A 24,154-nucleotide genomic window follows, 5' to 3' on the forward strand; every position below is an offset into this window, starting at 1 on the left:
TTTGCGATCAGAGCCACTCCAGCGCCTGGGGCAGAGGCCAAGGAGCCATCCCCAGCTCCCGGGCCATCTTTGCTCCAATGGAGCCTCGCTGCGGGAGGGGAAGAGAGAGACAGAGAGGAAGGAGAGGGGGAGGGGTGGAGAAGCAGATGGGCGCTTCTCCTGTGTGCCCTGGCCGGGAATCGAACCCGGGACTTCTGCACGCCAGGCCGACGCTCTACCACTGAGCCAACCGGCCAGGGCCTGGTGCTTTTTATTCTTGGTTTGTGGAATACATACATGCATATTTCATACACGCACACACATGACATACACGCACACACATGCACACGCATGACATAAGTGGGGCCCTAACAGAGGCTATATTTATGGAAATGTCAGGATCTGGAGCCAAAGGCAGCAGCGTGAAGGGTCCTTTCATGTCCCTGTCAGGAAAGGAGGCCTCCTGGGATCAAAGGCCCAGCTGGTACCGGGGTTGCGGGATGACAGCAAGCTTTTCTGTCGCTCTAAATGTGATTGATGACTTTTAAAGCTGAGTTTTATGGCTCTCATCACTGTCCCCTCAGTATGCAAAGGAAAGTGGGGGGCAATCACTTTCACCTCTAAACCAAACTCTACCCCCCCAGACTCTATGGTTGGGCCTCAGCTTGTAGGGGAGGCCTTGGTCCTCCCCCCTAACCCCAGAGAGCCTCTTTACCTATCGGGGACACAGATGCTGCTTGCTGTTTATAGTTGCTGTAAAGGGAACGTGTTTTTGAACTACCTTAACAATCGCACTCTGCCTGACCTGTGGTGGTGCAATGGGATAAAGCCTTGACCTGGAACGCTGAGGTCGCCGGTTTGAAACTCTGTGCTTGCCTGGTCAAGGCACATATGGGAGTTGATGCTTCCTGCTTCTCCTCCTTCTCTCTCTCGCTCTCTCCTCTCTGAAATGAATAAATAATAAATAAATAAACAGTGGCACTCTGTACATGGTGAAGGGGTATGAAGGAGTCGCCCTGGATGCTTGTGGCATATGTTCTGATTGAAACGGAAAACGGCACACCGGGGCTCAGAGTTTGGGAAGTGGGTGGAAGGGACCAGAAGGTGCCCTGTTCAGGGAGATGGTATTCACTGGCACCCAGTTTCTCCTCCCCACCCACCCATCTGCCCACCCAGGTTAAGGAGACAGAGGGCAGAGGAAAGTGCCAGACCACGCAGGGTCCCTGGGATTCCTGGGCTTGGGCAGGGGTGCCAGATGGCCCTGGACTGGGAACCCAACTGAGGCTGGGAGCCCACAACATGGCCTCCTGAGCAGTGGCCTCACCCATTTTTCTGACAACACCAATGGAGGTTGTCCCAGAGCCTCCGTGGAGCAGGGACCCCACAGAGCCCGGGAGGAGGGGGAAATGCGGATGTCCACTTTGTCCTGGTGTGGAAGGAGCAGCAGCACAGGGTCTCTTCAGGTGCGGTGCCCCACCTATCCCCTCCTCTGGAGTTTGGGGCCTTAGTTCTGCTAGGGCTCAGGATGGGAAAAGATCATCCCGTTTGGAATGGATGCACACAGGACGGAAAGGGGGCCCCGGAGGGGGGGGGGAGGGGAGGATGCTGGCTGAGAAGCAAGAGCCCCCAGAGCCTCGAGGAGGAAGGACCAGAACAGGGAGGGGACCCTGGAGGCCAGAGCGGAGGGAGAAACCCCAGCGCCTGCCTGCGGCCTAGAAGGGGAGCGGAGCACCGAGGCCGCCTCGCGTCCCTCCACACAGGGGCGCTGGAGCACGTTGTCATGCAGCACCGGGAAGAATGAGCACCCGGGTCCCGCACCCGTTCGGCGGCGTCCTTTCTCCTCTACCGCCGGCCCCCAGGGGGCGGCGGCACGGCACGCTTTGGAAAAGTTGCCACCAAGGGGCTGGCGACACACAGGAATCCGGGAGTGTGGGGAGGAGGAGGGAAGGATGGGGTTGCTCGGAGGCTCCCGGAGGCCCGCACGCCTGTCTCCCCTGACCTTCCTTCCCTTCCCTTCCTTTTGAAGCCGGGGGACTGGAAATGGGTGTCTTTGGAGGAGCAGAGGCCTCTTTGGGAAGGAAGGGAGGGAGGGAGGGAGGAAGGAAGGAGCATAGAAAGCCCTCCCTCCCAGCCCTGCCGTTTTCCCCCCACCCCGACCCCCCCATGCGCACCCCAGGGGTCCTGACCATGTTGCTGTTTCAAGTTAGAAAGACAAGCTGGGGAGAGCAGGAGGGGGAGCGCGCCGGAGGGAGCGGAGACTGCCCGGGACGCAGCGCTGCTCAGAGGACGGGCGCCTTGGGGTGCTGCCCCCTGTCCCCCCACGCCCTCCTCCTCACGATCGGCCTCTTCTCACGCATTCTGTTCCCGGGCCGTGGGGCGCCACCTCCAAGTGGGGCCACAGCGCCCAGAGCCCCCAGCACGCACCCACCCCTTGACCCCGCTCCCAGGCGGCACCCACCACCTGCCAGCCAACCCCTCCCATCGCGCCCCAAGCAGCCCGCGCCTCCTCGCCGCCAGCCCCCCGCCACCCAGGCGCCATTACCGCCGCGTGGGGAGGAGGAGCCGCGCTGGGGCCGGGCGAGAGCGCGGAGGTTCGCTGCACTCTAGGTGGTGCCAGTGCTGGGGCCTAGACATTTCCCTCCCTTTATCTTGTTTCGTATTTTTCCTCCTTTCGTGGCGCTGAGTAGGCCTTTCGTGGCCGTGGCGAGGAGTTGGGGGGGGGGGGGAAGAAAAAAGAAAAGGAAAGAGAAAGAGAACACGCCCCCAGCCCCGGGCCTCGCAGAGCGCCAGGGAGGGGGCCGAGGAGGCTGAGCCCGGCGGGGACTGGAGCGTGGTGCGCGGAGGAGCGACCCACAGTCCACGGCCGCTCGCCTTCCTCCAGCCTTGTCTTCGTCGCTTTTCCTGTGGAGGGGGTGGGGAGCGGGGGCCGAGAGAGAGAGAGAGAACGCGAAACAGCGAACCGCCCCGCAGACATCCAGCGAGAGCGCGCGGGGACCCATGGCTTCGCTGTACCAGAGGTTCACGGGCAAGATCAACACCTCGAGGTCTTTCCCGGCGCCCCCGGAGGCGAGTCACCTCCTGGGCGGCCAGGGGCCCGAGGACGACGGCACGGGGCCCAAGCCCCTCGTAGCCCAGGCGCCCACCGTGGTGTCCCGGGAGCGCGGCGGCGGTGGCGCGGGTGGCCGACCCCGGTACCAGTACCAGGCACGGAGCGACTGTGAAGACGAGGACGTAAGAGCATCTTGGTGGGTGGGTGGTTGTGGGGCGGTGCAGGCTGGGGGCCGAGCACACGCGGAGACAGAGTTCCTGCGTCTCTGATGGTCTTCCGCCGTCTTCCTCTCCTCTCCTCTCCCCTCCCCTCCCCTCCCCCACCGCTCCTGCGAGCGCCTCTAAATCAAATACGTACACTCCTGAGCAGCGACCTCGGTCACCGCTGCCCTGGAGCCGATGCCTGTGTCTGCCGCGGCGGCGGCGGCGGCCAGGAGTTGGCTCGGGAGAGTAGCGTTTGTGGGGCTGCCTCCCAGGAATGGGGATCGGGCAGGAGGGTCGCGGATGTGCATGTCTGTTGTTCACCGCATGGGTCTGTCTGTGGATCCCAAGCCGAGAATTCGGTCTGGCTGTGCTTACAAGTTGATTTTTCTTTGTTTCTGCTTTAAGACTCAGGGAAGATCGTGTCCCAGGTTCTTCCCTCCCAACCTACCCCCACCTGTCACTGGAATCTATCCAATGTGCCTCCCCCCCACCCTCCACACACACTGTCCCTTCACTCGTATGCCTCCACTTCTCACTTCCCCAAGGCACTTATTCCTTCACTGCCGCTCATGGTGATTTTCTCTAACGAAAAAGAGAAAAAATAAAATAAAAGCACTAGCATCTAAGACCTAGCCACCTGTCTCAGGGACCAGCACACTGTTTGTATTGCTGATGGGCATCAGGCGGCCTGTCTATCATGTCTAACCTTGAACTAGTAACTCTTTCCTAGACTGGGTTGGCTAAAAACTTCTCCAGGAGCGGGTTTCTTACTCTTTTCAGGGCAGGAAGCCTGGGTCTCAAAGGTTGGATTTTCACTTCGCCTTAGTAACCGATGACTCAGGCGGGACACCAGGGGGGCTGATGAAACCCATCTGTGTGATCACTTCTGTTGATCTCAGCCATGTATTCAGAGGGACAGCCAGGGTGGACCACGAAAAGAGGGCACTGCCATTTTTTGAGACCTTCTCTTCCCAGGGAAGAGAAAAAAAAAATCCGAGACAAGCTCTCAGGCAGGCAGCAGAGCTGCTGTGCCTCCCCCCCCCCCCCCAGGGATGCAGGGTGTGTGGGGTTGTAGCATGCAAGGTGTATACCTTTGAGGAGTGCCCACCTGGGGCACTCCTGCACACAGGTCCACACACAAGCCTCTCAGTCTCCCCTGACATAGCCAGGGCAGTTGTAGTCCTTACACACGTCCTGCCAGGGTCACATTGCCTCACTACCGGGCATTTCTTTTAGAGTACAAGGTGTGTGTAAAACCTACTGAGGTTTTGTTGTGACTGGTCATTTTTGTTTTGTTTTATGAATGGAGGATGTGGAGAGTGGAGTGGAGTTGAGCGAAGTTTCTGGGAGATGGAGATGGGTTTGGGTGTGTGCGTGGGTGTGCACGCACATGCACCCACACCCTGTATCAGATTTTTCATGAGGTTCTTTTCTTTTGGCTCCCTTGCACAAGACAGACAGACAGACACACACACACCCCGGTTACAGGGAGAGCTATTGGAGAGGTGTCTCTCACTTCACTGGGCCAGGTCCCGAGGGAAATGCTGGAATCCTTCAGGCATCTGGCTCAGGCACCAGAAGTCTTGGAGGAAGAGTTTCATTGGGGCTAGGGGACAATCCTGGGAGGATTAAACCACTGAGAATCTTGGGAAAGACACTTGAGCTGCAATGCAGACAGAAATGATGCACTTTTTTTGGTCTTAAATCTGACTTAAAACTGGGGAATTGTGTTATGCTTGGAGAACAACGTGCAATTGCTCCTCAGTGGCCTCTAGGTGTCGCTAGGAGAAAGGTCAGGTTGCGAGTATGGTTTCACCGGGTTTCCACTCATCCCTCTTTAGTATTTCCCTCTCTATCTGCACCTGGGCAATGTATCGGTTGCTTTGCAGTTTTTCCCAGATAAGCAGAATGGTTGAAGGGAGGAGCTAGTTGGCAATGTCACATTTGCCAGTGAGTTGCACCTGTGATAGGGCTCTGAACAGCATACCTAACCTAATTTCATCACGTCTGGACATCGGTGTTTTGTTTTTTTTTAGAAATTACAGAGACGTGTGTGTGGTGTAGGTGTAGCCTTAAATATATTGTATGTAGTGTGTGTGTGTGCGCGTGTGTGTGTATACACATACACACGCACACACACATAGTAAAAATATGTGATTAAACCAATGTCACAGGGCTAAAAGTTGTAGCATCTGTTTCTTAAAACATCGACGTGCTTTGCTCAGAAAAAAGTCTTTCGAACTTGGAAAAGTTCTGTCCAAAAATTTACTCGAAGAGAGATTTAAGTAGTGAAGGAATCACTATTCCTCCAGGAGCAGGGTGTATGTCATTAGCTTTACATACAAGGTCCTAGTGAAAGAAAGCACAGTTGTGATGAAAACTGCTTTCCTGATACCAGCCCTGGTCACGATGAAAGAGTCTTGAGTAGTCATTTTGCTGCTTAAACCAGAAGATCAAGACAGATGAGGAACACATTGCCTTCATTCTGTGGATTGCATCCATTTGAAACACTGACTGTCTTAGCTGGGAGCGCCCTCCACCTCAGGTGGGAGCTGTCCAAGGTGCTCATGTGGTCCTGCGTTAGCGCTCAGGACTCTCTGGCAGTTCCGTCCCAACACTAAGGCTAGTGGCTTAACTGCTCTTCTGTGACTTGTCAGTCAGCTGTCCCGTGCTACGAAAACAAAACAAAACAAAACAAAAAATACCTAGTTTTCCTGCCTTCTTCACTGTGGTTGATTGATAGCCGGCATACATTTAAAACCCAATGGGCTGTGTGCCTCTTGTCCTTGCATCCAGAAAGGGGATATTAATTTGGGAGTTCTTGACCTCTCTGTGTGGGTACAGATGCATGCCCAAATATCACTGGGAATGGGTCATGTCCCCAACGCCCTTACAAAAAATAAAAAATAAAGTTGAAGGTAATCACATGGTCTAGCAGAGATAACTCAAAGGCTGAGGTTGCGTGGCAGGTAATTTAACTAGCAATGTGTTAAATTTCTGCCCAGGGTACACATGGAAGGGTCCTTCCCTGCTGCCGTGTAACACCCCAGAAAAGCCTGTTTTGGGTGGGCTCGTTCTAAGATGCAGAGTTTCATGTTGATATGGAAAGAAGGCCAGAGTACTTCCCCTATCAGACTTTCCTCATCAATCTTAGATCCCTTTAAGTATGAAGTCAATTTCCTGAGCCTCCCCTCTGAGGAATCAATAGCTATTTTGACTTAAAATTCATTGTGCAGGCCTTAGAAATACCTTGACTCTTAAAAGGAAATGTTGCTGGAAGGGACCTTTAATGAAATTCAGTCACTTCAGTGGGAATGAGCTGTGACTAATATTAAAATACTGAACTTTGTCATGCCCCTTTCTAGAGCATTTCTTTTAGATAAAAAAATTTTATGAAAATATCATTGGTATAGACTATTATATTCATTTCAGGATTTTTTGATTTGTCTTAAAGGACTTTTGGAAACCTTGGCTCCTATTAGGGCCACATTATTTTTTGAGGTCACATCAACAGCTTTTCTATAGTCTTCATGTTTGGTGACACATGATTTCCTAAGAATACAAATGGGGTAATGACAGGATTTCAGAACAGGAGAGTTGGCCAACACAAGACTCGAGCAAGGAAGCACTGCGTGTGATGTCCATCGGCCCCATAAGGTCAATGCCATGGTCCTTCCACCACTAGCCATCCCATCTTCTTTCTCTCCCCCTTGATTTTTACGTTGGTTTGATGTCAGCATCCTGATCCTTTATTTCTTCGTGGGATTGATTGACTTGAGTGTTTTTTAAGTAGCTTGGCTCCACAGATGTGTTTCTGTGCCCTGTTAGTGTTTCTGTTCAGTTTTCCAGGTTGCTTTTACATAATCAGTTGCACCTTGTTTTTGCTAACCTGTGAGGAAGAGGCTGAAGCGTACAACTACCTGCTTCATCCCGTCCCCCCACGGCTAACTTGGCAGTGCTCAGTGCACTCACCGACAGAATGGTGATGGGTAGCACAGGGTGGTTTGGAGGTTTTACTGAGAATAAGCATGTAGGGCTGCAACCCCAACCCCTCATCATAGTAGGTACAGGCAGGTGCTGTTATGTATTGGGCACTGGGGACCTGTGTGGTACATAGGTGTTGCTGCTATTACTAATCATATTGTCCCTGAATCTTTTGCCTTCTCCACCAGTTCGTTCTTCTTTTCCTGCAAACAGACACAAAGGTCATCTTCGTTGGTTCCAACGGCCACACCTCTGGCCACTTGTCCTGCTTTTCTGCCTCCTTTTCCTTTGCAGCTTCTCGACAGCCGATTCCCCTGGTTTGTTCCCACAGTCCTCCCTTCCTTACTTAGCCTGGTGTCAGACTTGCCACCCTTACCGTCTTCTCTGCAGAAGCCGCACAACACGTCATCTGTGTCTTCTTAATTGTTTCTTGGAATGACCTGTCTGATACCTCCTTAGCCTTTGCTGTTCCCAGCCTTTGCTCTCGATGACGGTCACCCTGCCTGTCAACACGTGTGCTTTTGCCTCTTACCGTGTGTCCTTCTTGATGCTCCATAAATTCATGTCTTGTTGATCTCTCTTGGACTGTCTGTCTCATGACTTGTCTGTCCGAACATGGCTTTCAGTTCTTTGATAAATCATTCCTCCTCCTCCCCTCGATGTAGGAGGGTAAGAAGAACCCGCAGTCCAGGGTTTGGGTCACCACTCTTCTCTTCTTCCCTTCCATGCTTCCCTGTTCAGCTCAACAACGAGGTACGAGAGAAATTAGAACAAGGATAAAGGAAGCTGAGACTATGCTGCGGCTTCTGCCTCAGGAGGTCACGACAGCAGCTTTATTGGACAGAGAGGTGATTCTTCTAAAGATAGTTTGGAGAACTGGAGAATTGGAAAGGCCTTGGTGATTGGCACCTTGAGCTGTCTTCCAGGCTGCTGCCATGCACAGAAGGCAGCTAGACACTAGATCGTTTCTGTGGTGGCAGCAGTATGTCCACATGGACTAGATCCCTAACATTGTCATTTCCCCTTCTCTCTACATCTGCTTGGTCTAAATCACATTCTGCTTAATCTCCTTATTTCTATGACCGGTATTGCCAATCCTTGCACTTTCTAACATAGCTATACAAGCATGTAGACAACAGACGACAGTGTGGAAAAGGGGGTTGGGAGGGTAGGTGGAGGTGGGCAAAGGGGGAGAAGAGAGGCTGGGAAGAGACTGTGCTTTGGGTGGTGGGCAACTGATGGATGCAGTGTGCAGATGAGGTTCGTTGAAACCTGTGTATGGTTTTGTGAACCAGTGTCACCCCAGTAACCTCAATGAAAACTAGAGTCACGGGGTTGTCAAGTACAACACCGGAAACACAGTCACTTCACTTGTTCAGCACAGTTCAGCACTCAAAGAATTCGCTGAAATTATAACTGCAGTCAAGTTACCCATGGTGGGGTTTGTCTCAGCACAGAGGATGTTGTCATAAGTAGGAAGTCGTCTTTGTGATAAGAAGTAGGACCAGTGGTATCCACAAAGGGCGTTAGGTGACAAGGGGCACAGCCCACGGTGGCATCAGGATACCTGTTCTCTGCCCTACACCTTGTGGTCTTTTAAAGCAGGGTTCTGTGTGCCTCACATCACCTTTACCATGACCTTGGCTGGGGAGGAAAACTGTAACAAAGGACTCATCTGTTAGCTTGAAAAATTAATAAGGCGGAAGGCTAATTTCTTTGCATTCGAATGTGTTGAGTGTCAGCTGTAAACTGCAGCAAACAAGTTTCACTGTGTTAACAAGCCTGTGCTCTCTAGAGCCAGCCAAAAAGGAAAAAAAAAAGTATGTGTTTGCTTGAAGCCAAATTTGTTTGCGAAAAATGAAAATTCTGCCTTCCCTGTGGGTTTGAACTCTGTGGTGCAGGAAGGTGTTTGAGGTGGGCGTGGAAGACTACCTTATGTTTTTATTGTTGCTGGTGTAGACTTTTTTCAAATAACTATTTGGCTGTATTACCTGTAGGTCTGAGGAAGCCTGACACGTTAGAATAACAGAATATTAATTTATACTTTTGACACTGGAACCAACTCTTTTGTTTTTCTTTTTTTCTGCATGACCTTAATAGGCTAGGATCACTGTGTAGACAGGAATTTCTTTAGATGTTGTTGGCCTTGGATATTTTTTCTTCCTAAAATAGTGTTTTTTCTTATTCTTCATCTTCTTTTTTTTTTTTTTATTTTGTACCCAAAGCTTTTTCTCCTTTAGAGTCAGAATGATTAATGACTTTAATTTTTGCAAGCAACTGGCAGGACTTGCTGAGTAAGATGTACATGCTGACTGGATAAAAACTCTGCTCCTTTTAATTACCCCGATGATAACAAAGTGCTTATCAGCGTACACGGAACGCGTCTCTGCAGTATACATTGTTGATCCCCTGTGTGGGGCATTTTCCCTTAAAAACAGTATATACAGTCGTCTTTTTAAAATGAAACCCTGCTTGATTTGGTGTTAAGGACACTGAGTGCCTGCGTGTTCTTTCATGGCTTGCTTTGGCTTTACGCACGTTGGTTTGATTTCATTGCATGTATAAAAACAACAACAACAATACTACACCAAACAACTAAAACTCCTCAACTTTCCTGGTTAATGACCTGTGGAATTTACTTTATATAATGACCAAGCATTGTGACATCATCTGCCAAAAAACCCCAACCCAAAACAAACAAACAAAAAACATTTAAAAATGTGATAACATATCTCATGGTACAAATGAGAAGACAAGGAATGAGTCTGAGATGGCAGTTTGACAGATGGCTTGTGGTCTCTGGTCCCCATGATGTCCGGCGTCCCAAGGATGCTCCGTGGTACCACGATGAACTTCATTCCATTGCTGTGTTTAGAAAAATGTGAGCTATGGGTATGAAAGGCTATGAAGAGAGCATGTAGCCATGAGCTCTCTGTTATACTGTCCACGATATGGTTATATATGGTAATATATATATATATATATATATATATATATTTTTTTTTTTCCCTGAAATGAGAAGCAAGGAGGCAGTCAGACTCCTGCATGCACCTGACCAGGATCCACACGACTTGCCCACCAGGGGGTGATGCTCTGCCCATTTTGGGGGTTGTTCCACTGCAGCCGGAGCCATTCTCGCACCTAGGGCAGAGGCCATGGAGTCATCCTCAGCGCCCGAGCCAACTTTGCTCCAGTGGAGCCTTGGTTGTGAGAGAGGAAGAGAGAGATAGAGAGGAAGGAGAGGGGGAAGGGTGGAGAAGCAGATGGGCGCTTCTCCTGTGTGCCTTGGCCGGGAATCGAACCCGGGACTTCCGCATGCCAGGCCGACACTCTACCACTGAGCCAACCGACCAGGGCCTCCATTATATTTTATATATTGAACATCATGTAGCATGTTTGCAGTGCACCAGCCAGAAGGGGAGTGGAAAGGGAATAAGGGAGGATGAAGGAGAAATTATAGGTGGAAAGCTCAGAGAATCACTGGCCTCCAGTCCCCCCAGACAGTCCCTTCAAAACCTTCAGTGTTTGAACTGTATTCAGACCCTCATATGATTTATGCAAACTAATGCACCCCTGTGTTCACTGTGGTGTGATTTACAATAGCCAAGACACGAGAGCACCCCAGGTTTTCATCATTAGATGACTGGGTGCAATAGAAGATGTGGTACATGTACGCCCTGGGCTACGACTAGGTCATAAAAAAGGAAAGGTTACCATTTGTGACAACACGGGTAGACCTAAAATGCCCTATGACGTTCTTTACATGTGGAATCCTAACAGGCAAGATAAATGAACAAGAAAAACAGACACAGACTTGTAGCCTCAGAGAACAGACTGGTGGCTGCCGGATGGGATGGGGCTCTGGGAGACTGGGTGAGACAGGTGAGAGGGTTCAGGAGTACAGATTGGTAACCGCTGCTCTGCATACACGTCTCCTTCCACTCTGGGGAGCACTGCTGTCTCCAACAGCCCTTCGGAAGGAAGACAGCCTCTGCGGGAGCTCGGAAGATGATGGGGTTAGGTGGAGGGATGCCGGAGGGACCCTGGTGGGTGGAGGAATGGCGTGCAGAAGTCAAGTCGGGCTGAGAGTTTTGGAACCGGAACTCATGCTAAGTGTTGGGAGGGGGCTGGCTTCTCACGCGGGTAGATGTGGGGTTGTGGGTGGGGCTCTGCTGGTATTTCAAATCATCGGGTTCTGTTCCTCCGTCCCTAAGAGGTCGGTGTGGCCTTGTGTTTCCTTGGCTGGTGGAAATGGGGGTGTGAGTGAGTCAAGTACACATACGTGGGGCTTCGTGAGCCACAGGGTGTGTGGCGGACCCTCCTTGTGCCATGGCCACCACTGGTCAGTCCTGCAGTCCATGTCTGTTCAGTGAGCGAGACACGATCTTCGGTCTGTCAATCGCTGAGATTATGTTACTGCAGCATAACCCCCCACCCCCCACGGAACTGATGGACCCAGTGGGTTCAACTGTACCGTGGGTGAGTTGCCGTGCGTTGTAACTGGGTCTCCATCCCGTCCTTGTCAATGGATACAAATGGTGCCTTCTAAACTTCTACGGGAAGTTTGACGACTCTGCCTTCATGTGTCTCACTTAAAACTTTTCAGTTCTTGAGGGGACCGAAAGGGACATTCCCCTGGGGAGGGCAACAGATGTTGGGGAGCAGAGGTCTTATCAGTTCCCTCGCTTTCCTTCTTGGGAGTCGGGATGGCGGCGGAGGGACCGGCAGGGGCTGGATGAGCAGACAGACGGGTTGCAGGGTAAAGGTGATGGAGACCAATGGTACAGAATCCAGAATGTTGCTAAGGGAAAGCCTTAGAAATGAGGCCTCCGGGCCTCTGACGGAAGACTCTTCAAGTTACAGAAGCAGAGGGTCGCAGCCAGAGCCTTCAGCAGCTGCCCGTGTGGAGAAAAGCCTCAGTCTGAGTCCCTGTCTTTGGTGTGGGCTGTGCCCTTCTGTGATTTCAGGACGAGGTTATTTTCATTGTAGAAGGGTACAAGTCTTATCGAAACGATGGGGTGTGTCCGCAGACACCTCTCCATCTAGTATAGCAGTTCTCAACCTGTGGGTTGCGACATGGCTTTAGGCGACCCCTGTGTTTTGGTCGTTTGACCCCCGCCGGGGTTGCGACCCACAGGTTGAGAACCGCTGGTCTAGTACAACCTTGTTTCTCTCCTGATTAGCATCCTGCCGGTGACCAGTTAGCCTCCATCCAGTGTGTCTGAGGGTGGAAAGGTGCTCTGGGGTGTGTTTTATCCCTCTGAGGGTCTGGAGATTCAGCCCCTAAACGACCGATTATCCATTTAAAGGGAGAAGGGGAAGCCAGTCAAAGACAGGGACCATGTTGCTATAGCAACGGAGCTGACCGAGGAGCAGGGCCGTCCAGCTCCTTGCTGGGCGCTGGCCTTATCCACATCAGGCAGTCATTGATATTCTCCTTCTCTGCCGTCTTGGGGCTGCACCCTGGCCTCTTGTCAGTGTGGCTTCGTTTCCTTGGGTTCCAGGGAGTGCCCGCGCAGAGTCCTAACATCCCCGTCGGGACCTTTCCGGTCCCGTGGCATCTGCCGTCACGGGGCCTCGTCACACCACGATGGCAGAAAACTGCCATCCTGCCCTCCAGCCTCGTCTTGTTCCTGGGGGGTGGGGTGGGGTGGGGAGGATGACAGAGTTCACAGAGGGAGAGGACCCCCGAGCAGTCATTTGCAGTCCTCAGGACCCGCCACTCCCTCAGACCCCTGAGAAGCGTCTTAGGCTCCCACACATGCCCAGGAAGGACTTTCCCATGATCGCCCTCCACAGGCTGCCTTTGTCCCAACCCAGCTCACCCTTCTGCACAGGCTGCCTTTTGTCCCAACCCAGCTCACCCTTCTGCACGCGGGTCAAGTCTGTTCCCTGCTGCTCTGACCCCACTCCGGACAAGGGCCCTGCCAGGGTCCTCTGGAGACAGGGGGAGGCCCTCCTGGCTCTCACCATACCTATTCTGCATTGGCTGTTTCCCCTGCCCCGGACACTGTTCCCTGGGTATCCCCTTGTCCAGCTCCTTCACGTCTGCTCCAGTGTTATGTTTTTTTGTTTTGTTTTGTTTTTATTTTTTGTATTTTTCCAAAGTTAGAAGTAACTGCAGTATTGTGTTTTAATAACCTCTGTGTTAGCCACCACATTTAAAATTGCCTCTTACTCCACCCATCACTCACAACATGCCCCACCCACCCTGATGAATGGGCCCTTTCTCTTCCCCCAGTATTTACCGCCTGCTGATGGATTTCCGGGGCTGCCTCATTCTCGTCTCCCTCTGTCAACATAGTAACTGATCTTTACATAATAAAGATCATATAAGGATCTTTGGCTGATCTGCCCTCTGATGTACTCAGGTTCCCAGGTCAGTGCCTGGCACATCCAGGGTGCTCCGTAAATATTCATTTAACAGATGAATGAATGAATAAATGAATGATGAATGGTATCCCCCCTGAAAAATCTCTTTGCTTCTCTCTGATTTATCCCGGTTCCTTTAACCCCGTTCTCCAAACGGTCTTTTAAACGGAGAGATTTCTGGAATTCGAACTCGGAAACTTTGATGTTGTTGCCTGCTTGTGCGTGTGTCTGCACGTGGACTCTCTTCTTTTCAGAATTCTTTCCATGTGATTATGCAAAGTCTCCCCGCGATGGTCGAACTTCAGATGGTGGTGGAGGGGACAAGTCCATTCCTAGGGAAACCGTCGAAGGTACTTTTGTAGGACCTGCGTAACACGTGTAACAGCACTTGTGATGTTCCACGTGACTGTAAAACAGCATGGGAGTGAAATGTGTTTTTCTACGTCTGACTTTTGCTGCCGTTTCCACGGTTATGGGAAAGAGTCGTGGAAAAGAAGGTCTCCGCTGGAGAGAATGCACATCTTTGAAAAGGAGAGGTTTCTGTACATCTGGGGAGCAGATAGATTGCTTTGGAATAGAAATTTGCATGAGCTAATTTTCTTTTTCTTTTTTTTTCTTCTTTTGTACTTTTCCGAAGCTGGAAACAGGGAGGCAGTCAGACAGACTCCCGCATGTGCCCAACCGGGATCCACCTGGCATGCCCACCAGGGGGCAATGCTCTGCCCATCTGGGGCGTTGCTCTGTTGTGACCAGAGCCAGTCTAGCGCCTGAGGCAGAGGCCATGGAGCCATCCCCAGCGCCCGGGCCATCTTTGCTCCAATGGAGCCTCGGCTGCGGGAGGGGAAGAGAGAGACAGAGAGGAAAGAGAGGGGGAGGGGTGGAGAAGCAGATGGGCGCTTCTCCTGTGTGCCCTGCCCGGGAATCGAACCCAGGACTTCCACACGCCAGGCCAACGCTCTACCACTGAGCCAACCGGCCAGGGCCCATGAGTTCATTTTCAATTTAAGTGAAAGAAAGATTGCAGCTTTTTTTTTTTTTTTGCATGAGACTCTGATTATCTCTTGATCTGACAGGGAAGGGGAAGTCAAATTTGAGTATTGTTGAGCTGGGTGTCGTTAGAGGAAAACTAAAGTTTCCAGACCAAAGTGCACACAGTTCCTGCCAGAAAAGAACAGTTTCTGGCTTCTATAATCCGTGTGAAACCGCCGGAGGCGCTTTGGGTACCGACAGCACACACTGTTATGACGATATGATCAGAACTATGGCATTTAAGGAGGCAGGGACCTGGGACAACAGACTGAAAATTTTAGGTCTGATCACGTTGGCTCCGCCCATCCACAAAATGACCTGGTGATATTTCCCTTCTAAGGGAGGGAGGGTGTCTCAGGGCTGCAGTGAGACTTTGACCCCAGACACTTGAAATTATGCAGAGTGAAGATACAGTTTTCACTGTCGGCTGGCAGCCAGACGAGGTGAGAATGTAGATCTGTGTGGGGAGCTCTCTTCTCCCCCACTGGCCTGAGCTGTGTTGAATGCTGACGCTGGAGGGAGTCACACCAGCCCTCTTACAGGGTCCGGTCCAGATCACAGGCAGTACTTAGATGGGTAATCAAGGACCTGCAGGCTGGCTCCGTGCTTCACCTAAAGACGTGCTAATAGGCGCATGTGTTTCTGCATTTGTCAGATGGCGCCAAAGTGCACGCAATTAGGTAACGATAATGCAGCAGAGCATGAGGAGATGCTTGGCTGCAAATGGTTAGCTCTACTGGCCACTGAATTTAAGTAACCAACCAGTAGGTAAGCATGCTGAAGGGCGAGAGACCCCCAAAAGCACACTTTCTGCTGTGATTCCATAAAGCTCAGCATGCGGTCAAGTTCAGGTGGAGAGAGAGGGGTTAATGGTGCACATGCACCCCTCCCCCCAGTTCCCTGCGCTGGGAGGACCCAGTGAGTCCTGGACACCTACAGAGACACCGACCACCCACAGCAGCTCAGGCAGGGTCCACCCAGTAAGGTGGTCCCTTGTCCCTTCCTGTGTGTCTCTGAGGGGTCAGGGTGGACGAGTTCAGGGGCTATGGAATGATCCCGGGCCACCACACTGTGCCTCTCATGGTCACAGCCCAGTCATGTGCTGGTCACTGAGGACATAAACGGCTGGAAGAGGAGGAATGAGGTTACTGGGCATTCGGGCAGGGGTCTAGAGAGCATGACCTTGGAGGAGACAGCCGAGCTCAGCCCAGCAGGTGGAAGAGAAGTTCACACGACTGAGGAGCAGATGGCATTCAGCCTGGAAGGTCAGGGGTATCCATGTGGCAGCATTCATCTCATGCTGTGTCCACCAGTGACTGGCTTTCAGCCACCAGACTCCAGGCTTGGCTATGTTGCTGTGATTTTTTTGTGTGTTTTTCTGAAGTGAGAAGCAGGGAGGCAGAGAAACAGACTCCCACATGCGCCTGACCAGGATCCACCCGACATGTCCCCCAGCAGGTGATGCTCTGCCCATCTGGGGCATTGCAACGCTGCAACTGGAGCCATTCTAGCACCTGAGGCAGAGACCATGGAGCCATCCTCAGCACCCGGGCCATCTTTTGTTCCAATGGAGCCTTGGCTGCGGGAGGGGAAGAGAGAGATAGAGAGAAAGGAGAGGGGGAGGGGTGGAGAAGCAGATGGGCGCTTCTCCTGTGTGCCCTGGCTGGGAATTGAACCCTGACTTCCACAAGCCAGGCTGATGCTCTACCGCTGAGCCAGCTGGCCAGGGCTGTGCTGTTGTGATTTTTGAAACTGTGGTGCTCAGAGTCATGTTGTTGTTGACAGGAGCCACCCCACGGAGGAGGAGGGGGAGACGGAACCAACTGAACGTGGCCCCCTCCTGGAAGCCATTGCCCTTTTAAAACATGTTGCCTGTCTACACAATTCTGCATGAAAAGAGATTTGGGTATTAAGGATCTCTTGTTGAGGACCAGCCCCATCAACCAGGAAACTCACAAATACCAGCAGGTTTCTGTCACAAGTTGTTCTTGTTCTGGTTCATAAAACTGTTGCACGTAGAGTTCTGTCACAACTGCACCCGATGCTGTGATCACAGTGACCCAGGCTGGGGGGTTGTTTGATGGCTGACTCAGAGGTTCTCTAGAGCGTCACCTGTGGCAGGTGGGCCCGTGCACCGCGGGTGGGTGGGCGGCCCCCCAGACTCAGACCGCCTGAGCTTGACTACTGACTCGACCTACCATTCACTCATCATTTAGTCTTAAAGTTACCGAATGGTTTTTGGACTTAAGCTTCCTCATTTGAAAAATTGAGGGGGTTGGATTATGGTGCCTTTTTGATCAATTTATGGGGAAGGTGGCGTTAACACAAGTTGACACACAGGTTAAAAGCGCCTGGTGTACCATAAATAAATACAGTCTTATCATCAAGTCCTCATTGCAAGATCCGATTGCTCTTGACAGGAAGAGACCGTCATAAACCCCCGTGGTCACATGGGCATTCATTACTGAGCTGTAGTTATGATTTAGCCGTAATCTCGATGTGGAAGATAATTGAGCGATTTGGTGATGACAGGGGTGTTCTGACAGGCACATGGTTTGAGGGGAAGCCGATGATGACAGATAACCAAGGTCTTCTGTACTATGGCCATACCCCATCGCCACCCCTGCGCTGACATTCATGGAGAGGGGACCTGTGGAGCTTTCTGACAGTAGGTTCTAGGCCTCCCTCTCCTTTTGAGGGGACAGTTGAGGAGGTGTGACCCCCACGTTCATTCCCAGCACCTCGTATATCAACCAACAGCACAGACATGCTCACCGAGGGTGTTCACGGAGAATCCCCAGTGCTCGATTCCTTGCAGTTAGATTAGAAAATGGTTGTGGAAAAACTTTTCTCGAGGTCCACCCCAGGATGGAGAACTTGATATACGACGCACGGTAAATGCTCGGTAAACGATCATTCCCTGGCAGTGTCAGAAGACATTGACAGTGTTATTGAAGCCACTAGGTGCGCAGACCAGTGTGCCTAGTAATTCTGGATCCTGAGGGAGAATGGTGCGGAATTAAGAAAATAGATTCACCGAGAAAAGATGGGACCCGGAGGGCTCTTCAGTGCTGATGGCAATATCCTAGCGCCCCATAGCCCCAGTTTGCTTTATTATTTAGCCATATTCAAATAAGGAAGTCTTTGATACAAAGTCACACATCTGAGGCAAAAACAGGAACTCTCTTAAGGCATAAACAAGAATCCCCCCACCATGCATAAGTGAAATCAACCAACATCTGAACAAACAAAGGGTGAGAAGAAGGGCATATAAATTGCTTCCAGCAACTTAAAGCAAGCAAGTGAAGTGGGTGCAAATACTCAGCTTCATAGCCAATATGGAGGTGTGTGTGTGGGGGAGAACTCAGCCTTTTGCTAAGCCTGGAATTTACAAAGGCTTTTTGCCACTTGCAGTCTCCCACAGCTAGGTGAAGAAAAGGCATAGACACTGATCACTCAGCCTGAGAATGTATATATTATAATAAGATGCTAGCAAGCACAGCCTCCTAAGATACAGAGTGAAAAAAAAAAAGTGTGGAATTGGTGGCACTAGTTAGGAAAACAGTGAAAAAAAAACACGTCCAGGTATGGTTTTGTCAAAAGTAATTTTTTTTTTTTTGGTATCTTTCTGGCTGGTGACATGGCCCGACATGGTCCGGCATGGTTGGGGAAGAGCCAGGAACGCCGGGCGAAGTCTCTGCTTATCCGTCTTCATCGGGCTTGCTAATAAAGTCAAGTGGGAGCTCTTTGGGCTCATTATGCGAACAAGCTTTGAAATTGCCTTATTAGCGTGGTATTAATATGCCCTTGGAAAATGAAGGCCCCAAACGACAGATCTTTCCTCTCCCCCCGCCCCCATCTCTTACAGTCAGTGCCATAGGTTAGAGACAGGAATAGAAGAAAACCTTGAATTTTCCCCAGAATTGAACTCGAGTGCACAGGATAGACTGGGGACGTAGTCAGAGTGTCCCCGTCCACTTGTCAGCCGGGCCTGTCTGTGGCTGGGTCATAACAGACCTTAGCGGACTCTCCTTAGCCAGAGCCCCGTGTTCGGGGTCTCCCCTCCCCTCGGGGTCTCCTCATTTTTCTGGGGCACCTGGCTTCTCTCATGGGACCTGGGACCTTCTCACGGGGCTGCTCTTCAGTTCCTGGTATTGCTCCACCCATCTGGGATATTGCTCTGCTGCGGCCGGAGCCATTCTGGCTCTTGAGCCGGAGGCTGTGGAGTCATCCTCAGCACCTGGGCCAACTTTGCTCCAGTGGAGCCCTGGCTTTGGGAGGAGAAGAGAGAGAGATAGAAAGGAGAGGGGGAAGGGTGGAGAAGCAGATGGTCACTTTTCCTGTTTTCCCTGACCGGGAATTATACTCAGAACTTCCACACACTGGACTGACGCTCTACCAGTGAGCCAACTGGCCAGGGCCTTGACTACAGTAAATTAAAATTGAAAACACTGACCCCCCCCTTCTCATTCTGTCTCTCACAAAATGTCACTTTTTCATCATCCTTGTCTTTGAGTGACCTGTCTCTCTATGAGCAGTCACCTGGGCGACTGGACTATTCCTTTACAATGTCCAGATGCTGCTGTGAGTGCAGACCTGGGCGACTGGACTATTCCTTTACAATGTTCAGATGCTGCTGTGAATGCAGACCTGGGCGACTGGACTATTCCTTTACAATGTCCAGATGCTGCTGTGAATGCAGACCTGGGCGACTGGACTATTCCTTTACAATGTCCAGATGCTGCTGTGAGTGCAGACCTGGGCGACTTGACTATTCCTTTACAATGTCCAGATGCTGCTGTGAGTGCAGACCTGGGCGACTTGACTATTCCTTTACAATGTCCAGATGCTGCTGTGAATGCAGACCTGGGCGACTGGACTATTCCTTTACAATGTCCAGATGCTGCTGTGAGTGCAGACCTGGGCGACTGGACTATTCCTTTACAATGTCCAGATGCTGCTGTGAGTGCAGACCTGGGCGACTTGACTATTCCTTTACAATGTTCAGGTGCTGCTGTGAGTGCAGAGTGGTTCCCATCACTTCTGAGATTGCTGAGGGGTCTCTCGCTGGTTGGGCAGCCGTCCTGAGCTTCCTAACCTCAGAGGTGCTCCTCGAGTAACGTGCCAGAGGGCAACATCACTGCAGAGTGGAAAGAGAGAGAGAGAGAGAGAGAGAGAGAGAGAGAATATCTTCGGAGCGTTTTCCACAAAAACTCAAAAATCTTAAGGACCAAAATGCAATGAGATCGACTCGGTGGGTCAGTGAAACCCTTGGAGAGGTGTCAGGTCTCACGAAACACCTCATGGTCAACGCTATGACCTAAGACATCTTGGAGTCAGCTTGTTGGCATCAAGGGTTCTAAGTTCGCCTGCTGATAGTTGACCTTGCAGGAGTTGACATGCGGTTGGTGTAACTTAGGAACGCGGCAGGGTCCTAGAAAGACATGGTAACACTCCGGGGCTCTCGGCTTGCTGTCGGAGTCAGTGGTACGCAAAGCTCCATGCCTTCCTGCGCTGATGTTTACAGAGAAGGGCCTTGCCCCAGGAGGCGCGCACCCCAATGCAGCCAGAGCAGAAATGCGTCTTCTCCAGGGAATCCAGCTCCATGCAGAGGCAGGGTGCAAACTTCAGCGTGTCCTAGGCTGAACACAGAGGGAAAACCGGTGCCCATGTTTGGAAAAGCCCCCCATCACCACCACCATCTGACAGCCTCTCTCTTCGGGCTGAGAATATCCCTTGCTTCCTTTTATGATGCAATTTCAGTCCGGCATCGAACACTCAGAGCCCATCTGGGCATTCTGATTAGTCATCATCAGCTCCTGGCATTTGTCCAAGTCTCTGTGGCTCTGAGACTGGCCTGTTTTCACATTCACCGAGTTCTGATAAAATCTGTTGACTTGTAGAATATGAAACTTCGCTGAAAAAGACCATTAGGAGAAACCGAATTGAATCTCATTCTTTTAACGTCAGTGCTGTGTCTAGATATTGAACAGTCAGCTCTACAGTTCCTTTGAAATCAGATTGGGTCCTCGTTAGCTCAGAGCTCTGGGGAAGCTACCATTTTCCAAGCTGTCCTTTAAAAAAAACAACAACAAAACACCTGTTCTTGTATGGAGAAGAGTTCATGGTCAAATCGTGTGGGAAACCTTGAGTTCTTAAAGGTTGTCTTACTGGCTTTAAATGAGTTTCACGGTAGAACAGGGGCATATTCTGTAGATGTGTCTGTGGCAGGAATTCTCGCACGTTGGTGTCATTTTGTGACAGTGGTGGTATTTTGGGGGGTACAGGGAGTGTCCCTCTCCTCCTTCCTTCAGCAGGAAGAGGAAATCTCCATTTCAGGCTTCCGTTGACTCTGTAGGTTACATTCTGTCATATCCGGATTAAGGAGCCGGCTTACCTGCGGTGTTATTAATTTCTCAGGGCTACTTTTACAAAGTACATTGATGTGGGTGGATTGGGCCAAGAGGTTTGGGCAGGTCCATGCTCCTCTGAAACCTGCAGGGGAGGGTCTCTTCCAGCTTCTGGTGGCCCCAGAGGGTCTTTGGCTTGTGGCTTTGGTGGCTTCAATCTCTGACTCTGTCGTCACATGACTGTCTTCTTGCTATATGTCTCTTTCCAAGGACATCCGCCATATTGAATTAGGGGTCCCCTGACCCCAACATGACCTCATCTTAACTAATTACATCTCCAGCAACCCTAGTTCCCAATAGGGTGTCGTCGGAGATACTGGGGTCTAGGACAGCACATCTTTCTGGGGGCAGGGGAGAATTCAGCTCATAGCACTGACATACTGACGTTTGTCTCAAAGCATCTGGATTTTTGGTCATGTCAGACGATTTGGAGAATTGCTGCCTGTCCGGTTGAAATGTGAAAGGAATAATGTTTGTCACTAAACTTGACTCCTGCTTTGTGTAGTGAACTAGGTGTGTGTGAGTCATGATTGCCAATGTATTGGGGCTTCCTGTTCCAGGTGATGATTCCTTTGTGGGAAGCCATAGCAGGAGGAAACAGGGACACTGATCTCAATTGTAAATAACGAAGACAGCCAAAATGACGTGGTCTCAGGCACTGTGCTCTGGGGGAGGGTCTACATCAAACAGAGACACCTTACAGCTAGAGGAGTGACATAGCAGAGGGGGGCACTGCCCTAGGTCAGTGAGCATGCCACTGGACCCTGGAGAATGGTGGTGAGACATCCCAAACCCAGAGGTATCTAGAGCAATCTCTTCTCTACAGACAGCTCACTCCTTCTGCACAGACTTCTGATAGGTCATCTTCTGAGACGCTGTAGCCGTGTTGGCCCGGGAGCAAAGGCACAGCTAAATTACGTGACACCTGAGACCCCAGGATGTACACACCTGTTTCTGTCATTCTGTTGTTCTGAGAACTGGCAAGCCAGCCTCTGGCAGGGTCACTGTTGGCCGAGGGTGACAGGTTTTAATCCCTCCCTCCCTCCCTTCCTCCTTCCCTCCCTCCCCTCCCTTCCTCCCTCCCTCCCCCTCCCTCTCCCTCCTTCCCTCCTTAATAAACTCCCTCCCTCCTCACCTCCCTCTCTCCCACAAGTGGTGGGGAAAATTGAACGTAAGATAAAAGTAGACAGTTGCCAGACTGTGAACAGAAACCCTCTGTGTAATGTGTGATGTCACAACATGAAGGTGACCAGGCTGTGCAGGTACCCAGACAACACTGCTACCTTGCCTAAAACCAGGCTGGGGCCTCAGTGGGCCAAGTCATTGGCATTATTTCTCCTCTTGCCCCTAAGGCATAGGACCTGGGCTCCCAGGAGCCCAAGGAGGGTAGGAAACACGTGTGTACTCACCACGTGTGTAAGGAGTAGAGGATCCAGGAGCAAGATCTAGTGAGGAGAGGAGAGGCTGGGTGATGTCCAATGCCACCCTGGTGTGCTGAAGCTTGGTGGCTGTGGCAAGGGGGTTCTGTGAGGACCCTGGTTAGGGGATGCCTTGGGGTGGCAGGGAGATGGTTTTAGCTGCTCCATTCTGTACCTCCCACGCCTCTGGTCCTGAACCTTGTCATTGACCTCATGCCAGCAGTCACTAACATCTACCTGCAGTTAGTGCTGCAGATAGATACCTACAGATGTTCCGGTTGAACTGCATTGTGCCCTTGTCCCTTATGTGTTGGTTACAGTTCAGCCTGTGCTGCTTTGGTGGAAGATTTCAGGGGACAGACCCCATTTTATGGCCCCTGTTCCTGAAAGCTACCTGAAGCCCTAGGTCTCTGCGACGGGGCTCTGGGAACATCCCATGTGCACCGGCTGGGACAGCACGTATCACATGTCGGAGAAAATTGTTCTCCTTTCTTTTTGCACTGGAATTAGAGCTTCTGGGGGACAGGGTGGGGAGCCATGCCTTGTCCTCCTGGTGCCTCTGGGACCCAGCCCTCGGCTTGTTCTGTGGTGCTGACTCCAAATGCATGTTGTCTCCCTCTGCTTGTCATGCTGGTTACTCATTAGTGCATCAGTGAACAGTCCAGGATGGGAACTGAAGGCATAAATAATAAATCCCCACAGTCAAACCTGAAGAGGAAGAGGAAGAAGAAGAAGAAGCAGCAGCTTCTGCCACACTCCCCTCTAGCCCCAGGTCGCTGACATTTCTCCATTATTCATTATTTCCTTCCAAGACTTCCCAGACACCTCGTTTCACGCTGCATCCAATTTAAAAGAAACGAGGTTATTATTATTTTTTTTTGTATTTTTCTGAAGCTGGAAACGGGATAGTCAGACAGACTCCCTCATGCGCCCGACTGGGATCCACCCGGCACGCCCACCAGGGGGCGATGCTCTGACCCATCTGGGGCATCGCTCTGTTGCGACCAGAGCCACTCTAGTGCCTGGGGCAGAGGCCAAGGAGCCATCCCCAGCGCCCGGGCCATCTTTGCTCCAGTGGAGCCTCGGCTGCGGGAGGGGAAGAGAGAGACAGAGAGGAAGGAGAGGGGGAGGGGTGGAGAAGCAGATGGGCGCCTCTCCTGTGTGCCCTGGCCGGGAATCGAACCCAGGACTTATGCATGCCAGGCCGACGCTCTACCACTGAGCCAACTGGCCAGGGCCAGAAACGAGGTTATTTTTAAGACGTTATTCAAAAAGCGACAGCAGGATCTCTCTTGGGGTTTCCAGTTCCTTCCCGGGCAGTGGATAAAAAACAAAACAACAACTTCGTGTTTGTGGAGTGAACAATAAAAGGAAAGGGTTTTGCCAGGAAGGGGAAAAAAACCATGGAAAATATCTCAAGCCATTAAAGCACCCCATCATTGCCTTCATCGCTCTCATGGTCCATTAGGTCAGTTGACCGAGTGTAGCCTCAGGGGACATGTTGCTGTCAGTTTGCTTTCCACAGTGACCCATTTCTGTCTGCCTTTGGGACCCGAGTGTTGTCGGGACGGCCTGGCTTGGATTTCAGCATCTTTCCTGTGCAGCCACTGTCCTGAGGCCTTTGTGGTCCCTCATCTCAATGGCCCAACCCTGTGGTCCTTCGTTTGACCTCCCGTGCTCTGTCTCACCTCCGTGCCTTGCTGTGTAGGG

At 51.4% G+C, this 24,154-nt stretch overlaps 1 protein-coding gene across 3 annotated transcripts in view; it reads left to right on the forward strand.

Annotated features, from left to right (window-relative positions):
• DPP6 (dipeptidyl peptidase like 6) overlaps window positions 1-24,154 on the forward strand; it is a 573,115-nt gene that overhangs the window by 149,653 nt on the left and 399,308 nt on the right. Inside the window, exon 1 of one of the 3 annotated variants that reach the window (XM_066385520.1) lies at window positions 2,871-3,210. The exons of the other annotated variants lie outside the window; for them this stretch is intronic. Coding sequence (XP_066241617.1) covers window positions 2,977-3,210 — 234 coding nt within the window. The 5' untranslated portion in view covers window positions 2,871-2,976. Of the gene's footprint in view, window positions 1-2,870; window positions 3,211-24,154 lie in introns of those variants that run through there. 3 annotated transcript variants of the gene reach the window in all.

The sequence above is a fragment of the Saccopteryx leptura genome, chromosome 5 (assembly GCF_036850995.1).
Source record: "Saccopteryx leptura isolate mSacLep1 chromosome 5, mSacLep1_pri_phased_curated, whole genome shotgun sequence".
NCBI classification, from domain to species: Eukaryota; Metazoa; Chordata; class Mammalia; order Chiroptera; family Emballonuridae; genus Saccopteryx; species Saccopteryx leptura.